Source organism: Cherax quadricarinatus, chromosome 26 (genome assembly GCF_038502225.1).
Source record: "Cherax quadricarinatus isolate ZL_2023a chromosome 26, ASM3850222v1, whole genome shotgun sequence".
NCBI lineage: Eukaryota > Metazoa > Arthropoda > Malacostraca > Decapoda > Parastacidae > Cherax > Cherax quadricarinatus.
In genome coordinates this window covers 970,785-998,634 of record NC_091317.1, presented here as the reverse complement: position 1 = coordinate 998,634, position 27,850 = coordinate 970,785, and the positions used below count along the sequence as shown (strand labels likewise).

At 39.0% G+C, this 27,850-nt stretch overlaps 1 protein-coding gene across 2 annotated transcripts in view; it reads left to right on the top strand.

Annotated features, from left to right (window-relative positions):
* LOC128691686 (uncharacterized) overlaps positions 1 to 13,873 on the top strand; it is a 117,112-nt gene extending 103,239 nt beyond the window's left edge. For both annotated transcript variants that reach the window (XM_070088721.1, XM_070088722.1), the window contains one exon: positions 128 to 13,873. In XM_070088721.1, the coding sequence (XP_069944822.1) occupies positions 128 to 3,659 (3,532 nt within the window). In that variant the 3' untranslated portion in view covers positions 3,660 to 13,873. The remainder of the gene's footprint in view (positions 1 to 127) is intronic.
* Positions 13,874 to 27,850: the final 13,977 nt, after the last annotated feature.

The window sequence follows — 27,850 nt, the reverse complement described above, 5'->3', positions numbered from 1 at the left end:
ATTATATATTTATGCTTTAGTTGAGTATTTATTACCATTTTTTTTTTAAATACGTATTGTGTACATTTGGATGTGCATTAAAATTGTTACACAAATAATTTAACTTTAACATATTCTTATTTCATAGGTTACCCCATGTGGATCATGGAAAACGAATGAATCACCCTCCAAGCTCTCTGTGTGTGGATGTAGTTGGAGTAGGGAGACAAGTAGACAACAGTTTAGGAGCAGTAACCACTCCACGGTCCCCAACGCCACCATCATCACAGGGATCAAAGAGCAATAGTCCACTTCTTAATGGACATGCAAATTCTATCACTGCTGGAGGTTTAGCTAAAAAACCACATGCTTTTTCTGGTAGTTTCTTTGGAAAAGGTGAAAGCTTTACAAAATCTCCATCTATAAAAGACAAGTCTCCTCCAGGTTCAAAGACTAGTGGGGAATCAGTACCAGCTATTCCGCCACCACCTGTGACTGCCATACCTGCACCAGCTAGTGTACCATCTATCACTACAGATGTAATTATCACAAGTGCTTCCAATGGGCTACCAAACAGTTCTTTAGTAACTGGGTGGCAAAATAGGATTACTAATCAACCAGGTCAGGCAGGAGTACCAAATATGACATTGAGTGAGGGTTCTGGAATTAAAATGAGCATCAGTGGCCCCAGTTTACAAGGCTCTACCAATCCAGCTATTGCACCACATATACCAAAGTCTGTGTTACCAACTAGAGTGGCACCACCGCTACCACCAATAGTTACTGCAACAGGAAACGCGCAGACAGTATCCACATACATGCCACCTGTTGCTGTTATTACACCCTACCGTAAGGTTCCAAGTTTAGTAACGAGGCCACTCTCAGTCCCAGATGCATCTATACTTATCACTCAGGCATGCAAGCAGGGAGAAAATCATGATGAAAATTTTGAGATAAAGCGGCAAGAGGGAGATAAGCAGTCAGCAGTAGCCCGAATTGCTTCTTTTCTTACTAAAAAGGATAAACAGGGACTGGAAAATAATGAGGTAGATGTTGAAGCAGGACGTGCTAATACCCTACCAAGAAAAGCAGCTAAGATCAAGCGTGAAAGTCTTGTGCAATTAGAAATCTCTGCTCCAATGCAACTTCATGCTACAGAACTTCCTGCAAATTTAGTCCCAGTTAGAACAGCTCCTGACCCTCCAATGCCTAGCAATGTAAAACCAAGCCAGGTTAAAGCAGCTCAAGAAGAAATTAGCAAACCAAACAAAGTATCTTGGGCTCCATCTGTCCCTGAAGACAAAGTCAAGACTCCAACCACAGGAGACTCGAGATCAAATATTAGAGTAACATGGACACCATCAGTGATAGAAAAAAATGATACCAACAAAGAACTTCAAAGAATAGGTAGCATGAGGGAAACTCCAGTGACTATTCGTCCAGCCATTCCAAAGTTTGGTTCCATGCGTGCACCAAGACCCAAAAGTTTACCACCAACAAGGCCTTCAGAACCACCACCTAGACCTCCTCTACCTACAATCCCAGGAACACCTGAGTCGGAGTGTTTCTATGATGACTGTCTAAATATCCAAGAAGGCAGTGCTCCAATAGCTGATATAGAGGATGACACTACACCATCAGAAAACATTTATGCAACTATTGATGACAGAACTCCAGATAAAGAAATTCCCCTACAAGAGGTTACATATCTGCCTCCAGACATAGTCAATGGTAAGAAAGAGAAAAAATCTATATTTTCTTTCCTATATAACAAACCAAAAAAGAAAGAAAGTAAGGATAAAAACTTGCCAGAAGAGGATACAGCATCAGAGCCTGTCTATACAAATCTTATAGAATCACCGCCTGATCATGAAGTAGATGTAGAGAAAGTTGAATCTCCACTTGCAAGCGACATATCACCGTCACTTAGTTCCCCATCTCCTACTTTACTTGATAGCCAAAGAACAAGTTGTGGAAGTTCAGAAGATGGTGGATTATTGTCTGAAATAGTTACAGAATTGTCAACTAGAGATGCTGAATTTGTTAGTACATTAGCTAAGAGAAAAAAAAGTAAAGGTGGAGACCAAGAACACAAGACTAACAAAACAAGTGAATCAAGATCTCTTACTAGTCAAGATAGCAGAGTTAATACTTCACAAAACTCTGAGGCAATATTACACACTAAAACAAGCGATGCCAATATAGGCTCTAAAATGGTAAGCAGTAATGGCATGAGTAAAAGTACATCATATCCATGGAGATCTAAGAAGGTACCTGATGTAATGAAAAAATCTAGCACATCTGCTTCAACATCACCAAATGAAGATGCTATAATTTCTGATAATCTTCCTAAAGCTAGCATACTAAACTCTCATACTAGTAATATACCACTGAAGCCTGTGCCAAGAGGAGTATTCTCATATTTAAATGCAGGAAATTCAAACACTGCAACCACTGTACCAGCAACAACCTCTGTAACATCAACAGTAACACCTGCCACATTGAAATCTTTAAGTTTAATTAATTCAAAGAGTAGTCCAGTGATACCTACAACTCCAACAGTCAACACAACCACACCGAGCACCACTAATACACCAGCATCAGTGACTTTAGCAGCATCACTGGCAGCAGTAAGAGCAGCAGGAGCAGCAGCTGGGGAGGCAGCAGCAACAGCAACATTAGCGGCCAGTAACAGCAAATTTGTGAAAACTACCGATAATAGCCATAGTAGTAAATTTCAGTCTTTAAAACCAAACTTAAGGGAAAGGGAAGTGCCAGGACAATCTGTTATTTCAAAAACAGCTGTAACTCCTCCTGCTTCTACAATCAATGCCTCATCAAACATTTCAGCCCCTGTACTAACAGTCACAACTGCAAGAACAGCAGAGATACAAAAAACTGTTCCTTCAACAGCTACCAAAATATCTTCGGTAGCACAGCCTAATAGACCAGTATTTCCTCCAGACAAAGTGCTATTCCCAGCAGACAAAGTCATTACACAAAATGCTACAGAAAAAATGACAAAAATGGAAGCCTTGCCAGACACAAGCAAAACTTCTGATTTTAAGGAATCAAGTGCAACATCATCTGGTGGAAGTAATGTTGCACGTGGCAGAGGTTCATCTCCAGCATCTAAAGTAACTTCATCAGTTTCTAAGCCTGGGCGTTTATTATCTCCTTCTCGAAGTGCTACACCTACACGTGGTGTAACGCCTTTAAGGACTACTACTACTATTGGTAGTGGTCGGGGGGAGAAGAGCCGTAGTACTACACCCCAGCCAGGAGCAAAGAAGACAACAGGAACAGGAAATAAGGCAGATCAGAAAGTGGGAAGCAAGTCAAGTGAGAAGCCAGGAAATAAGACTACAGACAAAACAGGAACCAAAACAGGCACCAAGACTGCAGATAAACAAGTGGAAAAGGCAGGACCAAAGAAAGCAGCTACAAAATCTATGCCAACAGTTAGTAAACCTTCAACTGGACAGGTCAGCAGACCAGGATCTGCTTCTGGAATATCAGGCATCAACCGAAGTGGACGAATAAGCAACTCGCATGTAGCGTCTCTACAACAGAAATTTGAAAAGAAAGAATCTGAAGTCCAGGACCAAAAGACCGTAACAAAAACACCGTCCAGAAAAAGCCAGGAAGTGAAGCCAGTGGTGGCCCCTAAACCCAAGTAATTTCCATGCCATGTTTTTATCTTTCATAATACTTACTGTGCAGTATTTAGACACAAAATATCTCAAATCCTTTCCAAGGGGGGTGGGGGAAAAGGAGTTTTGTGTCAGTTAAGAATAGAAATTTTGTACTATTAAACAGCAGTGATGGTATTTTATCCACACCTGCATGTCATTGTTGCCCAAAATACTGAGGTTACAACAAATGTAGTGACCACTTATCTTGCCATTAGCAAGTGACACTGTGATAACTTATGGGACTTGAGTGGAAGACTTTTTTTTGGACTGTGGATAAAATCCCTTGTCTCATAATAATGACTGATGTGCTTGATATTTTCTGGAGTGAAATTAACTGCCAACAAGTTTCTCATGATGTATGACAAAAGATTACAAAATGGGGCTTGTTTGTTGATTTTTAATAATATACTCTATAAACCAAAGATATTTTGTTATTATTTAACAGTATTACAGTGTTTGTTTTCTTGTAAATGAGATTACATTTTAATTTTTTAATTGTGTTTGTGCTGTCTATGAGCTTCATGTCCCTAGTTGGTTTGTGTTGCTCCTATTTAGTACATATGTATTTTAAATTGTTTAGATAAAATTGCATTTCCTAGTACTTATGCATTTAAGCATTTCCATATACAGTATCCCAGTTGGTGCTCTCAATTTTAATTAATGATAGAATGAAAATCTTTATTAAGTAAGCCTGTCAAGATTCTCTGACAAAAATATATACAGGGATCAATATTTTTTTTGACATTTCATCTGTGGAATGATGAAATCAAATGAAACCTTAAGATTTATTGCTTTTGCAGTATGCTCACTTGTTGGTAGGACTTAGTTTTTGTAAGTTTAAGCAATTTTAGGGTTTCCAGAATGAGTTGTCTAGGTTTGCCTTATGGAACACCTGTGTCATTTCAAGAATGTTATACTGTTCAGCTTGTTTTCACAAATATGAGCACATATCAGTATAAATTTAAAAGGTTTCACAGAATGAGCCTTTCTAAAAGTTTTTTGAGAAAGTGATTATTCTCTGTTTAAACTAAGGGTGCAAAACACTTACAATAGCACATTATTCTTTCAAAAAAGTAATGACCTCTAACTGTTAAATTTTTTACCATATATTGTACACAACTCCACATGCCACTATCCATGCATGGCAGCAAATATATGCATAAATACAAATGCACCTCTCTACAACTATGCAAAACATACAACCAACCAATCATACCTTCAACACTCACACATACTTATGCAGAAACTATTTTCAATCATTCTGGTTAAATATGTATGTTTACTGCTAAACTAACAAAATAATGTACCTTAATTTTTGTTTATCACAACAAAATTTGACTGAAACAATTTTTTTTTTATTTTGCTTACTGGTGTGGTGCTTTTTTGTATTATTAGATTATAGTTTTTTTTGTGAAGTATATAGGAAGGTTTTTTCATTTTTTTTAATACATCAGCCATTTCCCACCAAGGCAGGGTGACCTGAAAAAGAAGAAACACTTTCATTATTCACTCCATCACTGTTTTGCCAGAGGTGCACCTACACTACAGGTATAACACTGCAACTTATCAACACCCTTCCTTCAGAGTGCAGGCACTGTACTTCCCATCTCCAGGACTCAAGTCTGGCATTGCTGGTTTCCCTGACTCCATAAATGTTACCTTGCTCACACTCCAATGGCACATCAAGTCATAAAACTATCACTCCTATCTAACATGTTCACGCGTGCTTCCTGGAAGTCTAATCCCCTCACACACAAAACCTCTTTTACCCTCCCTACAACCTTTTCTAGGCTGACCCCTTCCCCACCTTCCTTCTGCTACTGATTTATATGCTCTTGAAGTCATTCTATTTCATTCCATCTTCTCTAAATGTCTGAACCACCTTTACAACCCCTCCTCAGCCCTCTGGCTAATACTTTTAGTAACCCTGCACCTCCTCCTAATTTCCAAACTATGGAGTCTCTGCATTATATTCATACCACACACTGCCCTCAGACATGACATCTCCACTGCCTCCGGCCTTCTCCTTGTTACAACATTCACCACCCATGCTTCACACCCATACAAGAGTGTTGGTATAACTATACTCTCATACATTCCCCTCTTTGCTCCCATGGATAATGTTCTTTGTTTCCACAGACAACTCAGTGCACCACTCAACTTTTCCCCCTCGTCTTTCATAGACTTATCTGCTGACAAGTCCACTCTCAAACATCTGAATACATTTACTTCCTCCATACTCCCTCCCTCTAATCTGATATCCAGTCTTTCATTACCAAAATTTTTTTTTATCCTCATTACCTTACTCTTTCCTATGTTCACTTTTAATTTCCTTCTTTTATGTACCTTACCAAACTCATCCACCAACCTCTGCAACTTCTCTTCAGAATCTTGCAAAAGCAGTGTCATGAGCAAGAAACAATTGTGACAATTCCCACTTTGTGTTAGATTCTTTATCTTTTAATCCCACATCTCTTGCCAGTACCTGAGCATTCACTTCTCTTACAACCCCATCTATGATATATTTAACAACCATGGTGACATCACACATTCCTATCTAAGGCCTACTTTTACTGGGAAATAATCTCCCTCTCTCCTACACACTTTAGTCTGAACCTCATTATTCTTGTAAAAACTCACTGCTTTCAGTAACCTAACTCCTATTCCATACATTTGCAACATCTGCCACATTCCCCCCCCCCTTATCCACCCTATCATATGCCTTTTCAAAATCCATAAATGCCACAAAAACCTCTTTACCCTTATCTAAATACTGTTCACCTATATGTTTCACTATAAACACTTGGTCTACACACATCTACCCTTACTTAAGCCTCCTTGTTCATCTGTGATCCTATTCTGACTTTTTTGGTTATCCTAGGTAACCTACATATTCAGTATACTGCTATGTATGATAATTTATGTAACTGTATTTATGTGTACCTGTACCTGAATAAACTTACTCTTAATTTTTTCATTAATAACTACCGTACACTTTACGAGGTACACTCGACAGGCTTATTCCCCTATAATTTTTACACTTTTTTTTTGTCCCCTTTGCCTTTATACAAAGGAACTATGCATGCTCTCTGCCAATCCCTAGGTACCTTACTCTCTTCCATACATTTACTAAATAAAAGCACTAACCACTCCAAAACTATATCCCCACCTGCTTTTAAATTGGTCTCTATCCCATCAATCCCAGCTACTTTATCCCCTTTCATTCTACCCACTGCCTCACGCACTTCAACTGGCTCTTCCTCACAGCTACATGATGTTATACCTCCCTGCTCAGTGTATAAAATCACAGCTACCCCGTCTTCATCAATGACTTGGTGGTGTGTGCCATTTGCCAAATATGCTTCCATATATTTTAAATTTCATTTTAGAGGTAACATGATTTTAATTAAGAATTTGTTAAAAATATTCAGGTTAAAAATAAGTTGCAGTGCTTGATGTTATTTCATTTTAACTCTTAAACTGTCCAAACGTAGATCTACATTTTCACAGCCAGCGCTCTAAATATTTAATTAAAGAGGACAATTTTCTTTGTGTAATAAGACCCCCCCCCCAAAAAAAAAAAAAAAAAAAAGAGGGTCAGTATTTGCCAAGATATAAGACTGCTAAGTTGGTGCTGGATGTTCACCTGACAGCAACATGGAGTCCTGCCGCTTGCAGAAATGTTGCCATTATACCTTTTTTTCTCGTTTTTATTTTAATTTACTATATAATTTTTATGTTCTGATAATTGCAATTTATAGTAGTTGTTGTGATTTCATAGCTAATCTTTGTTCTGACACTAATATTAGATACTGAAATAGTACTCAGTCACTAACACACTAACAAGAGAACATTTTCACCTGTCTTGGTCACATACTATTGTCTACAAATATATACACAGTATATATTCGTAGACAATAGTGTTTTAGACATGCTGGAGTATACATGAAATTCCTTGAAGCATGGTGTAAGATGAGTGCCACTCCACTGCTGACAGTGCAGCAGTGGAGTGACACTTGATGATCGAGCACTGCTCCAAGGAACCCTAGCTTTATTTGTTTTCACTGTTACACATAAACATGGTCTGTCTAGCTCTGCCTGTGTGTCTGTCTTCCTGTCTCTCTCTGCTTGTATCTGTTTCAGAGCGACTCATGAACCAACAGGTATTACACACAATGCAGAGTTGTCACATCTGATTCCCAATCAGGTGAAAATGCTTATGACTTCCTGCTGGTCATGCTTATTATGCCTTATATCTACAAGCACAGTATAGCACTGTCTGCATTTTTTGGGTTATCCTAGGCAATTTACACTATGTATAATTGTATTTATGTGTACCTGTGAGATAGAGACAGACAGAGAAAGAGACAGACAGATATAGATGGAGAGACAGCCAAAGTCAATCAGTAGTAATACACTGTGGTAGAACAGTCAACTTGCACATGAGTAAAAGGTTATAAAAGCTATTACTTGGGTAGCATAAAAATAGGTTAGACAAATATTTCTGTTGTTGGATTTGAGAGGGTCTGTTTCAGTGTTCTTTCTCTGTTACGTTCTTATGTAGTATTAGCAGCAGAGACTATGTGATGGTAAGGTTTATTGTTTTGAGGAGGATTTTTGCTAATGCTTCAGAGACGATGAAGCTGCCTTTATTTTGCTTGTGTTAGAAACAGTGATTAATGATGATTCAAGGCATTTATGTCTGCAGAAATTAGGTTCTCTGACCACTAGTCGGGCGTCATTGAATTTCATGAGGTGATTGGTGGATTTCTGGTGTTGTACGCAGGCTTTGTTCAAGTTATCATTCCTACATGCATTGTGTTCATTGAGGTGTGTTTCGAGGTGCCTTGCTGTTTCACCTACATATATCCTGTCACAACTTCCACATAGTATGGTGTAAACTCCTGTATTGACTGGTTCATGGTGGTTTGATTTTGTCCTGGTTAGATCCCTTATGAAAGTCCTTGATGCAATGGTGACTAGTGTTAGCTTGTGTGAGTACCTTGGAAACATTCAGCACAACCTGGCTGTTGGGAAGGATTACAGCCTCTCCTCACTTAACGACGGAGTTCCGTTCCTAAGACCACGTCGGTTAACGAATTTGTCACCAAGTGAGGAGCATACTATAATGGTAGTGAGTTTGTGTCATCCATCTTTGATATTGCTTTAATGTCACCTTTGCACCATTTATAACATTTCTGGTATATATTTAAATGTTTATACAGTAGTGTACTGCATATTGCAGAATAGAGGAAATCAGATCTAATATACATTATTTAGGTGTGAATATTGGTCAGAGCCCCCATCGTAAGTCCAAGGCGTTGGTAAATGAGTACGTTGCTAAGTGAGGAGAGGCTGTATAACTTTGTTAGGGGTGGTGTTGGTGCATTGAGAATTGATGATCTGTAGAACTCTTTTTTTGCAGTCTTTGATGAAAAAGGGAGGAAGATATAGATAAGTTAAGGTTTGGTGTATACAAGTACATTCTTCATCAAGAAACTTAGGACTACAAATTCAGTATGCTCTTAGGAAAAATCCTTCCCAACAGCCAGGTTGCCTTGAACATTTCCAAGGTACTTGCACAAGCTAACACTAGAGTTGCCATCACATCCAGCACTTCCATAAGGGATCTAACCAGGACAAAATCGAACCACCATGAACCAGTCAATGCAGGAGTTTTCACCATACCTTGTGGAGGCTGTGACTCGAAACACGCCTCATTGAACACATTAATGCATGTAACAATGCGTGCGTACAACACCAGAATTCCACCAATCACCTCATGAAATTCAACAACACCCAACCAGTGATCAAAGAACCTAATTTCTGCAGATGCAAATGCTTTGAATCATCATTAATTGCTGTTTTTAACACAAGCAAAATAAAAGCAACTTCACCATCTTTGAAATTATTATTAACACACTGGCCGATTCCCACCAAGGCAGGGTGGCCCGAAAAAGAAAAACTTTCACCATCATTCACTCCATCACTGTCTTGCCAGAAGGGTGCTTTACACTACAGTTTTTAAACTGCAACATTAACACCCCTCCTTCAGAGTGCAGGCACTGTACTTCCCATCTCCAGGACTCAAGTCTGGCCTGCCAGTTTCCCTGAATCCCTTCATAAATGTTACTTTGCTCACACTCCAACAGCACATCAAGTATTAAAAACCACTTGTCTCCATTCACTCCTATCAAACACGCTCACGCATGCTTGCTGGAAGTCCAAGCCCCTCGCACACAAAACCTCCTTTACCCCCTCCCTCCAACCTTTCCTAGGCCGACCCCTACCCCGCCTTCCTTCCACTACAGACTGATACACTCTTGAAGTCATTCTGTTTTGCTCCATTCTCTCTACATGTCCGAACCACCTCAACAACCCTTCCTCAGCCCTCTGGACAACAGTTTTGGCAATCCCGCACCTCCTCCTAACTTCCAAACTACGAATTCTCTGCATTATATTCACACCACACATTGCCCTCAGACATGACATCTCCACTGCCTCCAGCCTTCTCCTCGCTGCAACATTCATCACCCATGCTTCACACCCATATAAGAGCATTGGTAAAACTAGACTCTCATACATTCCCCTCTTTGCCTCCAAGGACAAAGTTCTTTGTCTCCACAGACTCCTAAGTTCACCGCTCACCCTTTTCCCCTCATCAATTCTATGATTCACCTCATCTTTCACAGACCCATCCGCTGACACGTCCACTCCCAAATATCTGAATACATTCACCTCCTCCATACTCTCTCCCTCCAATCTGATATCCAATCTTTCATCACCTAATCTTTTTGTTATCCTCATAGCTTTACTCTTTCCTGTATTCACTTTTAATTTTCTTCTTTTGCATACCCTACCAAATTCATCCACCAACCTCTGCAACTTCTCTTCACAATCTCCCAAGAGCACATTGTCATCAGCAAAGACTGTGACAACTCCCACTTTATGTGTGATTCTTTGTCTTTTAACTCCACGCCTCTTGCCAAGACCCTTGCATTTGCTTCTCTTACAACCCCATCTATAAATATATTAAACAACCACGGTGACATCACACATCCTTGTCTAAGGCCTACTTTTACTGGGAAATAATCTCCCTCTTTCCTACATACTCTAACTTGAGCCTCACTATCCTCGTAAAAACTCTTCACTGCTTTCAGTAACCTACCTCCTACACCATACACCTGCAACATCTGCCACATTGCCCCCCTATCCACCCTGTCATACGCCTTTTCCAAATCCATAAATGCAACAAAAACCTCTTTAGCCTTATCTAAATACTGTTCACTTATATGTTTCACTGTAAACACCTGGTCCACACATCCCCTTCCTTTCCTAAAGCATCCTTGTTCATCTGCTATCCTATTCTCTGTCTTACTCTTAATTCTTTCAATAATAACTCTACCATACACTTTACCAGGTATACTCAACAGACTTATCCCCCTATAATTTTTGCACTCTCTTTTGTCCCTTTTGCCTTTATACAAAGGAACTATGCATGCTCTCTGCCAATCCCTAGGTACCTTACCCTCTTCCATACATTTATTAAATAATTGCACCAACCTTTCCAAAACTAGATCCCCACCTGCTTTTAACATTTCTATCTTTATCCCATCAATCCCGGCTGCCTTACCCCCTTTCATTTTACCTACTGCCTCATGAACTTCCCCCACACTCACAACTGGCTCTTCCTCACTCCTACAAGATGTTATTCCTCCTTGCCCTATACACAAAATCACAGCTTCCCTATCTTCAACATTTAACAATTCCTCAAAATATTCCTTCCATCTTCCCAATACCTCTAACTCTCCATTTAATAACTCTCCTCTCCTATTTTTAAGTGACAAATCCATTTGTTCTCTAGGCTTCCTTAACTTGTTAATCTCACTCCAAAACTTTTTCTTATTTTCAACAAAATTTGTTGATAACATCTCACTCACTCTCTCATTTGCTCTCTTTTTACATTGCTTCACCACTCTCTTAACCTCTCTCTTTTTCTCCATATACTCTTCCCTCCTTGTATCACTTCTACTTTGTAAAAACTTCTCATATGCTAACTTTTTCTCCCTTACTACTCTCTTTACATCATCATTCCACCAATCGCTCCTCTTCCCTCCCGCACCCACTTTCCTGTAACCACAAACTTCTGCTGAACACTCTAACACTACATTTTTAAACCTACCCCATACCTCTTCGACCCCATTCCCTATGCTCTCATTAGCCCATCTATCCTCCAATAGCTGTTTATATCTTACCCTAACTGCCTCCTCTTTTAGTTTATAAACCTTCACTTCTCTCTTCCCTGATGCTTCTATTCTCCTTGTATCCCATCTACCTTTTACTCTCAGTGTAGCTACAACTAAAAAGTGATCTGATATATCTGTGGCCCCTCTATAAACATGTACATCCTGAAGTCTACTCAACAGTCTTTTATATACCAATACATAATTCAACAAACTACTGTCATTTTGCCCTACATCATATCTTGTATACTTATTTATCCTCTTTTTCTTGAAATATGTATTAAATATAACTAAACCCCTTTCTATACAAAGTTCAATCAAAGGGCTCCCATTATCATTTACAACTGGCACCCCAAACTTACCTACCACACCCTCTCTAAAAGTTTCTCCTACTTTAGCATTCAGGTCCCCTACCACAATTACTCTCTCACTTGGTTCAAAGGTTCCTATACATTCACTTAACATCTCCCAAAATCTCTCTCTCTCCTCTACATTCCTCTCTTCTCCAGGTGCATACAGGCTTATTATGACCCGCTTTTCGCATCGAACCTTTACTTTAATCCACATAATCCTTGAATTTACACATTCATATTCTCTTATCTCCTTCCATAACTGATCCTTCAACATTACTGCTACCCCTTCCTTTGCTCTAACTCTCTCAGATACTCCAGATTTAATCCCATTTATTTCCCCCCACTGAAAGTCCCCTACCCCCTTCAGCTTTGTTTTGCTTAGGGCCAGGACATCCAACTTCTTTTCATTCATAACATCAGCAATCATCTGTTTCTTGTCATCTGCACTACATCCATGCACATTCAAGCATCCCAGTTTTATAAAGTTTTTCTTCTTCTCTTTTTTAGTAAATGTCTACAGGAGAAGGGGTTACTAGCCCATCGCTCCCTGCATTTTAGTCGCCTCATACGACACGCATGGCTTACGGAGGAAAGATTCTTTTCCACTTCCCCATGGACAATAGAAGAAATAAATTAGAACAAGAGCTATTTTGAAAAAGGAGAAAAACCTAGATGTATGTATATATATATATGCATGTGCATGTCTGTGAAGTGTGACCAAAGTGTAAGTAGGAGTAGCAAGATATCCCTGTTATCTAGCATGTTTATGAGACAGAAAAAGACACCAGCAATCCTACCATCATGCCAAACAGTTACAGGTTTCTGTTTCACAGTCATCTGGCAGGACGGTAGTACTTCCCTGGGTGGTTGCTGTCTACCAACCTACTACCTACCTATATTAGCAAAAATCCTTCTCAATACAATAAATCCTACCATCACATAGTCTCTGCTGTTAATACTACACAAGAACATAACAGAGGAGGAACACTGAAACAGACCTTCTCAAATCCAACCACTAACAGAAATATTTGTCTAACCTATTTTTATGCTACCCGAGTAATAGCTTTTTATAACCTTTTACTCATGTGCAAGTTGATTGTTTTACCACATTGTATTACTGCTACTAATATTACTCAACATCAATACAACCTGTTGGACACCACAACATAAAAGGAAAGTGTTAATACAACATGGCATCAGTGAATCCCTGGTGTTTGCCACACTGTTTGCTCTAGCTGGCACTCAGTTGAACTGGTGCTCTCACAAGGTATTAAGTGGTCACATATTTTTTTAATGCTGACACTGAATGCTAAGACCCATTCTATATTGACCAGGCATCTCAGGCCAGTCATGCCAAATTTGGAGGCAGGAAAAATAAAACACTGATCTCATTTGGAGCACTAGCGGTAACAACATAGGTCTACGTTTGGACAGTTTAAGGGTTAATGTATGTATAGTACAGTACCACTTAAAAGCATTTATACTGTATACAGAAAATGTCTTGATGAGGTATTGAACATTCTTATTGGTGTTCCGCACACACTATTTCTGACTGTGCTAGGATGAATTGTCATTATGCATAATAAAAAAGTACTGTTGAATATTAATCTGATCATTGAATCTCTTACTGTGTATGGTATTTTTACTTCTTTTCAGCATTGTGGTGGCCATTTCTGTAATGCTAATGCCAAAAGAGAGTTTTTCTGTTGTTCAAGTTATAGCAAGTGTCACATCTTGTTTAGTAATGTTTATATAGGAGTTCATGTACGTATCTACAGTATGTTACATTATCGAGTTATTTGATTCGAGTGTGAAATTGCTGTAATTATTTTTAAACTTTGACAGGTATATCTATAATATGAAGCATCTTCAAAGACCCATGGTAAGTACTGTACTTCATTTCTAATGTTATGGCTAGACAGTAAGGTTCTTGGTATCCAAAAATCATGGCATCAGAGCAATGCCTATTATATATATTTTTTTTAATACTTTAGACTCCTATTCCCATGACTGTTATCTTATACATGGCTTTAATGAAGTATTATAAATCACAACATAACTCAGAAAAAAGTGTATGGGGGCCTGAGTTCAAAATTAGAAAAGTATAGGGACACCAGCAAATTTTCTCAAGATTCTTTGGCTGGTTTGGATGTTTATCTGTGAACGATGGCATCTGGCTGTGCCCTTATTCTCCCTGTTAGAGCAAGTTGTGAAGGTTTGATCCTCCATTTGCTAATCATGACCTGCTCTCTGACCAGCCAGGCTGTGGTGATTGCCCAGTGTAAGCAAAAGAAAAGTGTATGGGGTCTGAGAATATTATTAGCATATTTCTTTAAAAAAAATTATGGCTGGATTTTGTGTTTGACAGAAATAAAAGATTTTGGTGCTCTGGAGTAGTGCTCACAGGACCTTGATGTTTTTCTCATGACAATATAAAAAATTTTTCCTGTCCTTCATTGAATGTGTATATGAATTAACTGATGTACAGATTTAAGAGCTATAACTGCAAGGTATATAAAATACCAAAGGTTAATATGATCACAGTGAGCATTTAACAGTAGATTCAGCTAGCCACACATATCAGCTACATAATCACATTAATGGTATACAATACCAACAAGTTGATGAATATGACAAGTGCAATGCTTTTGTATCTATTGACACAGATTTTCCCTTCACATAGTGCTTCATTGACTAATGAATCCTGTTGTGCAGGTGAACTATTTCATCAATAAAAATACTAAAGTACTGCATATATGTTTTGCTCGTGAACCATAATGTTACTAGCAAATATACAGTAATGGGTTTCTGGATAATTAGGACTTTACTATAATTAAAAAAAAAAAGGAGAACATTATATCATTTCTTTTGTTTACCTGGTATGCTGAAAGTATATTATGGGCTTGGGATATTTTTGTAAATGTTTAGTATATTTTTTTCTTTGTTTTTTAATTGATTTTTATAACTGTTAATTATATTCATAGAAATCATTAAATCCCATAAGATAGAAAGTTTTTTTTTTTTTGCGAAAAAATAAGGAAACATTAATAGCTTTTATGTAGGTGCACAAGTTTTTAAAATTTATAATATAACCAGGAAACTGCTTACAAATAAAAGATTCTGAATGTGGCAAACCATATAAATATTTGGGTAGTTTTAAGTAACATTCTGGAGTTGAGTAAACTGTATGCTAAGAAACTATGCCATCTGACAAGTAATAAAATATTTTCCTTATCTTTATTAATTCATATTGAAATAAACTAATGCTGTACATAAATCTGGTGAGGACACTGCTAAGTAAACAAGAGTATATTTAAGAAGAACAATGATATTGGTTGATCATTTAAATTTTTGCCCTTGGAGTTGGTTTACTGGGTACGGCCTTAATACAAAAATACACATATTAATTTATCTATTAAAGCTAAGAGATAAACTCTTGAAGAGAAGTGCTTTAATACAAGTGAAGGAATTTAACCCATTCTCCCTTACCAATGACTGAGCCTGATTGCCTCCTATTTCCTCAGGTGCTGTATCACCCCTACTAATTTAGTGCTTTTCCCAATGAATATAATAATTCCGATGAAAACTGTTTTTTAATAATCACTGTACTGATATTACTGTTAAGTCAGCACCGTGTATTGGTCTTTTCTTTACAGTTGCATAATAATTTTTCTAAAAACATAATATCTCATAACGCATAATTTTTGGAGAGAAAAGTAATAAATGTCACTCATGTTTTGTTAAGTTCCTTATATAGTTATTAGTTTCATGGTATATTTTTTCATTTATTGAGTTACTTATTACTTGATAAATATTGTCTATTATTGAAAATATATTAAATTATAACTAAAAAGTTGCTGTATGACCCATATGGTTTTAGTACTTGTGAATTATACACCTATGAGGCCTGGTCACAGACTGGGCTGCGGGGGCGTTGACCCCTGGAACTTTCTCCAGGTAAACTCCAGGTAATGGTGAGGGGCTCTTGATCCAAAGAAATGAATATGTTATTACCTCCTTGCATCACACCCAACTGCCTCTAATTCCCCAAGTGTTGCATGACCCTTCTGGGTTTAATGTTTTCCCCTAAATATAATACATGTACTATAATAAATGTGTGTAATAATATACAGTTATCCCTACAAATCTGCAGGGGTTCTATTTCTGTATATCCAGCTATATTTCTACAACTGCTGAGGTAAATCTGAAGCTGACAGGTTGTGAATGATGGTGAAAGTGTTTCTTTTTTGGGTCACTCTGCTTTGGTGACCTCTTTAAGGCAGGCTCCATGTAGTGGTGAAGAGGCTATTAGTCTGATGAATTGGACCTTTTGATCTTCCTCAGACCAAACCTAATTACCCCCCAATCCTCCCTTCCCTATCCCATCCCCCCTTTTTTCCCTTTCCTCCCCCCTCTCAACCCTCCCCTTATCCCTGTCCCATTTGTAACCTCTGGGTTCCTCCCCTCTGGCATTACGGTTTCTAGGTAGGGGGAAGTGTGTCGGAGTTCATCCCGCTCTGTGAGGTTCCTCGGATGTGGTGTAGTTTGCCATGGAATTTGGATTATCTAGAGGCACCCTGCTCCTTTTCCGGGTTTCAGAGAAGTGGGCAGAGTGTCCTGCAGATGACGGGTGTATCTCCAGAGGCTGCCTGTCAGTACTGGGATGTGACAGCCAAAGGAGGTATGCCATGTGGTGGATTTCTGACTGCCCTCTCTTTTGTTGGCCAAGGTGGCTTGGTAGATGTGAGGTTGCTATCCCAGAGCGCTGGTTTACTGGCGTGAAGGGTAGGGTATGGCATGGGTTCCGCACTGCATCTGCACTACTTGTGGGCTCGAGGTCCTCTTGGATGAGGGGGGGACTTATGGCCCTTTCATGCCTTCTAGTGACTATCCCTCCACTGTCCCTCTTTTTTCTTTCCTCCTTTTTTTCTTTAAAATAATAATAAGAAAGAAGTATCAATATCATGGAGTCTTCGTTCCATGATAACCCTCCTCCTCCCAGGCACATTTCTGTTCCTGCATCCTGTTCTGACCCAGCTTCGTTATTGGGACATTCTCTAGACTTTCCATACCCCTGTATCTTCTGCTGGTGATGCTTCGTCACCTGCTCCAGGTGCTGGGGCTTCGGCTGTTTCTGTTAGTGCCTCTTGCACACCTCTAACTATATGTCCGGCTTCCTTGAATATGGTGCAACGGTTTTCGGATCGCCCACCTACCTCAGGTTGGGGCACCCACAGTACTATGCCTAAATGTTCCAGACCATTTGCTGATGATGGTTCTTTGAGGTCAGCTCATTCCACCCAAAAATGACCTATGTGACACCCATTTCCTTTACACACCATGTTTACAAATATACTATGGACTAAATTCTTTTCCCTGCAGCTGACATCTCAAACTGATTATCTTTCTGACCATAGTATTGGTAAAGTTCTTTTATGACATATATCCTTTCACGCTCTTCGAAGCAGTGTACACATCATTACAGTCCAGAATGCAGAACAAGCTCATGCTCTTTCCCATCTAACCTCCAGTGATAACATTCCAATCACAGTTCACGAGCACACTACTCTCAATTCTTGCAGTGGTACTGTGATTTTCTGTCTTGTGGTGATGATATTTTGGAGCAATTAGCCCTTCAGGACCTGTGATGAATGGTTTAGAAAACCGACAAGTTGAAGAATTGAAACACTTATGCAACATACGGGAATCTTTACTGAAGAAACGTTTCGCCACACAGTGGCTTCTTCATCAGTCCAATACAAAGTAGAAATGGGTAAGGAGAGGAGGAGTTTGAGGTAATCAGTCCCTCAGCCTGGATTCGATGTGTTCAGTCGATCACTCTTGTAGGAAGTACAGCATAGGGCCAGAGAGGTGGCTTGTATACTGCAGTCAGGTGAGTTGAAGCAGGAGGCGGGGGGATCACAGTGGGACCTGCCACTAGTGTAAGTAGGTCGTCGTCCAAAGGTTGGACAAGCGTAGAAGTCTTTGTACCAAGATCCCATGATGTTGCAGTGTCTGACAGATGTGATGAATGGTTTAGAAAACCGACAAGTTCCTTCAGGACCTTCCAGTTCTCAAAGTAGATATACATATTCAGCCTGGTAGTGGGCGGAGGTGCTTTCCCAGTAACATCGCCTGCTTAACCTTTGACTGCCGTGAACTCCTGTTCTCTGTTTATATTGTAGGCCATCGCCTAGAAGTCCATAAAGTGGTCCCTACTCCCCAACAATGTTGAAATTGCTGGCACATCAGACATCCTGCTAAGTACTGCAGATCTGCAGCAGAGTGCCTGGTCTGCTGTGCCGAGGATCATGCTGATACATCTTGCAGTCTTCCCCCCCCCCCCAACTAGTCTCAACTGCACTGAACCTCATCTTTCTTTTTTCCGCCAATGTCAGGTCTATCTTAATGAACGAGAAATCTGTTGTCTTAAGGAGAGAGAAGGCCTTACTTATGCTATGGCTGTCTCTCGGTTCCGCCTTCAGGGAAATCTCCCTTGTGTCCCTTATTCTCGATTAGCTAGGAGCCCTCCAAACTTGGCGGTCCCCCTGCCTACCAGTTCCCCCGATGACGTGTCGTCTGGGGTCACCCCCCGTCTCTAATTCTTCTGCGGTTTTACCCTCTGAAGCCCCCACCTCCTTACCTATTCCTACCTCTGCTTCTTCTCACCCACTAGTTTCTCAGTCTGCAAGGCCTCACATGCCTACATCACCTGTGAAGTTGAACCTGTCTCATAAGCTCAAGTCTCTTCACATTCCTCTGGTGCGTACAATTCCCCAACAGTTCTCCTTTTCGGCCTCAGTGCCTGGTTCTAAACCCCTTTCTAACTCACATAAAGGTGGAAGTTCACCCCCCCCCACTTTGTCAAGTTCCCTCTTCTGTTCTTCCCCAGACTTCTCCAGTTACCTTCCAGCCTCCTTCCTCTCCTGTTCCACTACAGGACTCTTCTGCCCCCACCGACGCATCTCTCCAGGTTCATACTCCCCTCCCCTCTCAGACCTCTTTGGTTCCCTCCATAGTCTCCCCAATCTCTACTTGCTCTACCTCACCTGTCTCTGAAGTCATGGTATCGGCATCTTCCTTATCTGTTGAGACACTTGACGCTATCTCTGACTATACTGGGGTGGGCTGACCTGGCTGGCTACCCTACCTCCCACACCTGACTTTCTTCAAAAATATGACTCACCTCTCACCCTACATTAAGACTACAAATATTTTAAGGTAAGTAATGGGTGTATTGTGTGTGTATTTTGCTTTTTATTATTTTTAATGCCTAGTTCTATTGCTGACTTAATATATGTTAATGAAAACTTGTTATCTGGCATTTATATGCATTTATAAGTGGAAAAAATGGCGTTCTGCTTTCCGGCAATAGCCTGGAACCTAACCTGCCGTTTAAGTGGGGCTCTAATGTACGTATGTATGTATGTATGTATGTATGTATGTATGTATGTATGTATGTACATATATATATATATATATATATATATATATATATATATATATATATATATATATATATATATATTCTTCTTCTTTCAACATACCAGCCGTATCCCACTGAGGTGAGGTGGCCCAAAAGAAAAAACTGAAGTTTCTCCTTTTAAATTTAGTAATATATACAGGAGAAGGGGTTACTAGCCCCTTGCTCCCGGCATTTTAGTCGCCTCTTACGACACGCATGGCTTACAGAGGAAGAATTCTGTTCCACTTCTCCATGGAGATAAGAGGAAATAAACAAGAACAAGAATTAGAAAGAAAATAGAAGAAAACCCAGAGGGGTGTGTATATATATGCTTGTACATGTATGTGTAGTGTGACCTAAGTGTAAGTAGAAGTAGCAAGACTTACCTGTAATCTTGCATATTTATGAGACAGACAAAAGACACCAGCAATCCTACCATCATGTAAAACAATTACAGGCTTTCGTTTTACACTCACTTGGCAGGATGGTAGTACCTCCCTGGACAGTTGCTGTTTACCAACCTACTACCTACAATATATATATATATATATATATATATATATATATATATATATATATATATATATATATATATATATATATATATATATATATATATATATATATTCTTTCTTATATATATATATATATATATATATATATATATATATATATATATATATATATATATATATATATATATAAGAAAGAATATATATATATATATATATATATATATATATATATATATATATATATATATTATATATATATATATATTATACATATATAGATATATATATATTTATTATTTTTTATTATCACTCTTGCCGATTCCCACCAAGGCAGGGTGGCCCAAAAAAGAAAAAGTTTCACCATCATTCACTCCATCACTGTCTTGCCAGAAGGGTGCTTTACACTACAGTTTTTAAACTGCAAAATTAACACCCCTCTTTCAGAGTGCAGGCACTGTACTTCCCATCTCCAGGACTCAAGTCCGGCCTGCCGGTTTCCCTGAACCCCTTCATAAATGTTACTTTGCTCACACTCCAACAGCACGTCAAGTATTAAAAACCATTTGTCTCCATTCACTCCTACCAAACACGCTCACGCATGCCTGCTGGAAGTCCAAGCCCCTCGCACACAAAACCTCCTTTACCCCCTCCCTCCAACCTTTCCTAGGCCGACCCCAACCCCGCCTTCCTTCCACTACAGACTGATACACTCTTGAAGTTATTCTGTTTCGCTCCATTCTCTCCACATGTCCGAACCACCTCAACAACCCTTCCTCAGCCCTCTGGACAACAGTTTTGGTAATCCCGCACCTCCTCCTAACTTCCAAACTACGAATTCTCTGCATTATATTCACACCACACATTGCTCTCAGACATGACATCTCCACTGCCTCCAGACTTCTCCTCGCTGCAACATTCATCAACCATGCTTCACACCCATATAAGAGCATTGGTAAAACTATACTCTCATACATTCCCCTGAAATGGACTAATCTACTTCACAATATTCCTTATGGGAACATATTCGGTCATTACTGGCACCTGAACATACTTCTGGAGTGAAAAAATATCGTTAACCGGGGGACCACTGTATATATATATATATATATATATATATATATATATATATATATATATATATATATATATATATATATATATATATATATATATATATATATATATATATATATATATATTTTATTATTATTATTATTATTATTATTATCACACTGGCCGATTCCCACCAAGGCAGGGTGGCCCGAAAAATAAAAACTTTCACCATCATTCACTCCATCACTGTCTTGCCAGAAGGGTGCTTTACACTACAGTTTAAAGTGCAACATTAACACCCCTCCTTCAGAGTGGAGGCACTGTACTTCCCATCTCCAGGACTCAAGTCCGGCCTGCCGGTTTCCCTGAACCCCTTCATAAATGTTACTTTGCTCACACTCCAAAAAAGAGAAGAATATATATATATATATATATATATATATATATATATATATATATATATATATATATATATATATATATATATATATATATATGCACAGTAGAGCCCCACTTATACGGTGGGTTAGGTTCCAGGCTGTCGCCGGAAAGCAGACATCGCCGGAAGGCAGAACTCCATTTTTTTTTATTTATAAATGCATATAAATGCCAGACAACAAGTTGACACTAAATTATATTAAGTTAGTAATAGAACCAGGCATTAAAAACACACAAAAATACAGTCACAGTAAATTCATTACTTATCTTAAAGTATTTGTAATCTTAATGTAGGGAGAGAGGTGAGTAGTACTTATTTGTAGGAAGTCAGGTGCAGGTAGCCCAGGTGTAGGTAGCACTGGCTCCCCCATCTCATACTTAATATACAATATTTAAAACATCGCAGAGGTAAAATACACATACAGTACACTCATTATTTACCTTAAAATATGTGTAGTCTTAATATAGGAAGAGAGGTGAGTAGTATTTATTTGTATAAAGTCAGTGTAGGTAGCCAGTAGGTGTAGCCCGCCTGGGCTACACCTACCGGCTACCTACACTGTGGCCCAGAGCCATATTATTAACATCGACATGCCTTGTTCACTGAATTTAATCATTTCTAACAACTACCTTTAGATGCCATCATAAACGAAGGTAGAAGTAATGAATAATTCATGCCAAAAATTGTAAACAAAAGCAGAGTGGGGGAGTGGCTGAGCCAAACGCAGATTCATACACGTTTTCTCTGATGGCTGAACAGAGAAAACGTAATGTTGTCCCTCCACCCGGCTCCACAAGTATTATTATCAGAGCATATAAAATATGCAATAAATGCCAGACAACAAGTTTACACTAACTTATATTAAGTTAGCAATAGAAATAGGCATTAAAAACACAATAAAAGGTAAGATACACACACAGTACACTTATTACTTACCTTAAAATATTAATATTAATGTGTGAGAGGTGAGTGGCAGGGTGTTTATTGAATAAAATCAAAATGGCACACCATCATCCTCTAACTTGGCACTTAAAGCAAGAGGCTTACGACTTCTCTTTTTATTACAGCTAACCTTAGACGCTATCGTCAATGAGAGCCAACTAGTTAACAAAAGAGTAAACGAGAGAGAGAACGAGATACAGAGTTGAGACAATGTAAGAACACAAACTGAACAGGTAGTGGACGATCACTTGGTCAGGCGAAATGCGTATTAATATGTGTCTACTTTTAGTTCATTCACGTCCATTTGTAAGAGTTTGTAAAACATTTACCTCAATATTTTTTTATTTTAATAATAATTACCTCACAATACAAATACTCTTACACTGTGTACAAGTTGTACAAGTTAGTTCAGAATAAACAAACAGCAACACACCATTTTTAGAGTGAATGAAGATAATAATAATAATAATAATAATAATAATAATAATAATAATAATTATTATTATTATTTATTATGTTGTGTTGTTTGTCCGTCGATTCGACGAGGACCATCTAGCCATCTAGTATAGCAATTCATGACCCTTGTGGGTCGTGAATTGCTATACATAAAGTAAAGGCATACGAAAAGAATATTTTTCTACAGTTACCCCCCAGTGTTTGACTAGAGAAAACGTAATTCCGACACTACCTACACAGCCGCTTTGTAAACAAATCTCATATTTACATCAATTTTTATTCTGAGTGTATGTATCATGTTTATATGCTATATAATGGGTTTCATATATAATTTTGAGGAAAATATCATAGATGGATTAATGAAAATGCCTATATTGATGTAAAATAAGACATTTAGTATGCCCAAGAGTGATTATTATTACGTAGTATTGGCGTCATGAGTAGAGAGAGACTTAGCGATTTTCATGTGTACCTGCACACCAGCACAGTGTGTATATTTAAGTACAGGTACACATAAGTATAATTATCAGAGCACATATAAAATATGCAGTAACTTTAAAACACTTGAAATTTTGGGAAGTTTCCTGACATAATAGATGTGGTCACGGAAAATGTAAACAAACCGGGTGGGGGGCGCCGTATTTAAAAGACCGCTAGCCGCATAGCAAATTTTGGTCATAATTTGACATCGCCGTATTAGCGGAACGCCGTAAAGCGGGGCCTTAGTGTATATATATATATATATATATATATATATATATATATATATATATATATATATATATATATACAGTGGACCCCCGCATAGCGAACGCCTTGCATAGCGAACATTCCGCATAGCGAACGCTTTGATCGCTAAAATTTTGCCCCGCATAGTAGACAAAAACCCGCTCAGCGAACTTCGTCCGAGACGCGTCCAATGTGCGGCCTCAGCCAGCCTCACATGTGCCGCCTGTCCCATTGTTTACCAGCTAGCCTCCGCGGTAACATTCAAGCATACACTCGGAATATTTCGTATTATTACAGTGTTTTCGGTTCTGTTTGTTGAAAATAAGTGACCATGGGCCCCAAGAAAGCTTCTAGTGCCAACCCTGTGGTAAAAAGGGTGAGAATTAGTATGGAAATTAAGAAAGATTTTGAAGGGTTTGGGGCTAACCCTGAGAAGCCTATGCCAGTTGTGGAATCCATTGTGCCTACTTCAAAAATTAAGGAAATGTGTGCACAGTGGGTTGAACTGCAAACCTTTATGGATGAAAATCACCCTGACACAGCTGTTGCAAGGCGTGCTGGTGACTATTTCAATGACAATGTTATGGCCCATTTTAGACAAATCGTAAAGGAACGGGAGGTACAGAGCTCTATGGACAGAAAGAAGTCCAGTGACTCTGAAGCTGGTCCTAGTGGCATTAAAAGAAGAAGGGAAGTAACCCCGGAAAAGGACTTGCCTCCTCAAGTGTTAATGGAAGGGGATTCCCCTTCTAAACACTAACACTCTCTCTCCCCTCCTCCCATCCCATCAATCATCACCAGATCTTCAATAAAAGTAAGTGTCATGTAATTGTGCATGCCTTTTTCAGTTTGTGTGTACTAAAATTAACATTTTTTTGTGGTAAAAAAATTTTTTTTTCATACTTTTGGGTGTCTTGCACGGATTAATTTTATTTCCATTATTTCTTATGGGGAAAATTAATTCGCATAGCGAACATTTCGCATAACGACCAGCCCTCTTGCACGGATTAAGTTCGCTATGCGGGGGTCCACTGTATATATATATATATATATATATATATATATATATATATATATATGTACATATACATGTATATACAGTGGTCCCTCGATAATCGTAGCTCCCATGAATCATAGATTTCGGAAATCATAGGGATATTTTCGTATAAACATGGGCTCGCTAATCGTAGGTTGACTCGTGAATAGTAGGTCGTCTGGGACGTGTATGCACGGTGTGAGCCAGGGCGGCCTCCCTACCCAGCCAGTGTGGCATTGTTTACCAGTGAGCAAAGGTCCCCTCACGTGCTCCTACGAAATATTTCATAATATTCCACACATTTTAGTGCTTGCAAGTACTAAATAAGCTACCACGGCTCCAAAGAAAGCTCCTAGTGCCAAGCCTGTGGTAAAGAAGGTGAGAATCTTGCTGCAGAGGAGGAGGAAGAGAGATGGAAGAAGGTGCCTTCTTCAGAAATTAAAGAGATTTTTGCTATGTGGGGCAAGATGGAAAGATTTATGGAGAAACATCACCCTGACAAGGCTGTTGCAAGCCATGCTGGCAACATGTACAGTGACAAAGTCTTGGGCCATTTTAGGGAAGTGTTAAAGAGACGCCAGAAACAGAGCTCTCTCCACAGTTATTTTGCAAGACAGGACTCCAGTGACTCTCAAGCTGGTCCTAGTGGCATTAAGAAACAGAGAAGAGAAGCAACCCCAGAAAAGCAATTGGTACCTGAGGTGTTGCTGGAAGGGGATTCCCCTTCCAAACTGTAAACAATCCAATCTCTCTCCTCCTCCAGTCTCTCATACACTAAGAAGATTCTCCAATAAAGGTATGTGTTATGCTGTTAATGTTTCATTCATCATTTCCCATTGTATTGTTTATGTACTACATCTATATTTCATGTAAAAAAAATTTTTGTTTTAATACTTCTGGGTGTCAGGAATGGATTAATTGTATTTACATTATTTCTTATGGGGAAAATTGATTCGAAAATCATAGATTTCGATAATAGTAGCAACTCCAGGAACGGATAAACTACGAAAAACGAGGGACCACTGTATATACATACAGTAGACCCTCGGCTAACAATAATCCGTTCCTGAGAGCTCATCGTCAGACGAAATTATCGTTAGCCGAATTAAATTTCCCCACAAGAAATAATGGAAATCAAATTAATCTGTTCCTGACACCCCCAAAGTATGAAAAAAAAAAATGTGCCACATGAAATATACATTTTCCTACACACAAGAAGAAGAAGACATCCACAATTACTACTGTATTAAATAAAGAATACATGACACTTACCTTTACTGAAGATCTGGTGATGACTGATGGGATGGGAGGAGGGGAGATGGTGGAAGTTGTTAGTGTTTGGAATGGGAATCCCCTTCCATGAGGACTTGAGGTAGCAAGTCCTTTTCCGGGGTTACTTCCCTTCTTCTTTTAATGCCACTAGAACCAGCTTGAGAGTCACTGGACCTCTGTCGCACAACAAATCTGTCCATAGAGCTCTGTATCTCGTGTTCCTTTAAGATTTTCCTAAAATGGGCCACAACATTGTCATTGTACAGGTTGCCAATACGGCTTGCAATAGACGTGTCAGGGTGATTTTCATCCATAAAGGTTTGCAGTTCAACCCACTGCACACATTTCCTTAATCTTTGAAGCAGGCAACTTCTTCAATTTCTCTCTCCCCTCCTCTAAAGCAGTTTCCTCAGGTGTGGCCTCTTGCTGTTGCAGATGCTCTTGCAGCTCATCAGTGGTTAGTTCTTCATTGTCCTCATCCACCAACTCCTCCCCACTAACCTCCAACACCAAGGACTTCCCCAATGATCTTCCAAACGTATCTCGACACCTGAACCCCATTCTCTTTGCTGACGACACGACTTATGTCATCTCTCACCCTAATCTTGCCACCCTCAACACCATTGTTAATGAGGAGCTGATCAAAATATCGACTTGGATGACAGCCAATAAACTTACGCTTAACGTTGACAAAACCTACTACATTATGTTTGGTAGCAGAGCAGGAGATGAGCAAATTAACATTAAGATCGACAACACTCTAATTGCCAGGCATAATGAGGGCAAATTCCTAGGCCTATACCTCGACAACAACCTGAACTTCAGCACCCATATCCAACACATAACCAAAAAAGTATCCAAAACGGTTGGGATCCTCTCCAAGATACGATACTACGTGCCGCAAACTGCCCTTCTCACACTATACCATTCACTTATATATCCATACCTTACCTATGCTATCTGTGCTTGGGGTTCAACTGCAGCAACACACCTAAAGCCAATAATAACCCAACGAAAAGCCGCAGTAAGAATAATCACTAAATCCCATCCCTGGCAACACACCCCCCCACTCTTCATAGATCTAAACTTACTCCCTGTTCAGTACATCCACACTTACTACTGTGCAATCTACATCTACAGGACCTTAAATTCCAATATTAACCTTGACCTAAAACGCTTTCTTGATAGTTGTGACAGAACCCACAGGCACAACACCAGACACAAACATCTCTATGACATTCCCCGTGTCCGACTAAACCTTTACAAAAATTCAATGTGTGTCAAAGGCCCTAAAATCTAGAACACCCTACCTGAAAATTCCAAAACTGCAGACACATTCATCACCTTCAAAACTACCATCAGAAAACATCTTATCTCCCTGATACACCCTGTCAACTAATAATACGAATACCACCTGGTGGTTCACACTTACACTCACTCACCCATTTGACCATAAACAGAAATATCAATCTCAATCTCAAAATAATGAATCTTAACTAGTCATAAGTTGGCCTGTGATACTCCAATACTGAAACTATGTATAGTGCCAAAACAAAAGCATTCACATTGCTAAACTCACACTAGTATTTAGTCACTTAGCCATAATACCAACTTACCTCATAATTTTGTAATATTTTAAACTTAAGATTTAATATAAGTCTGCCCGAAATGCC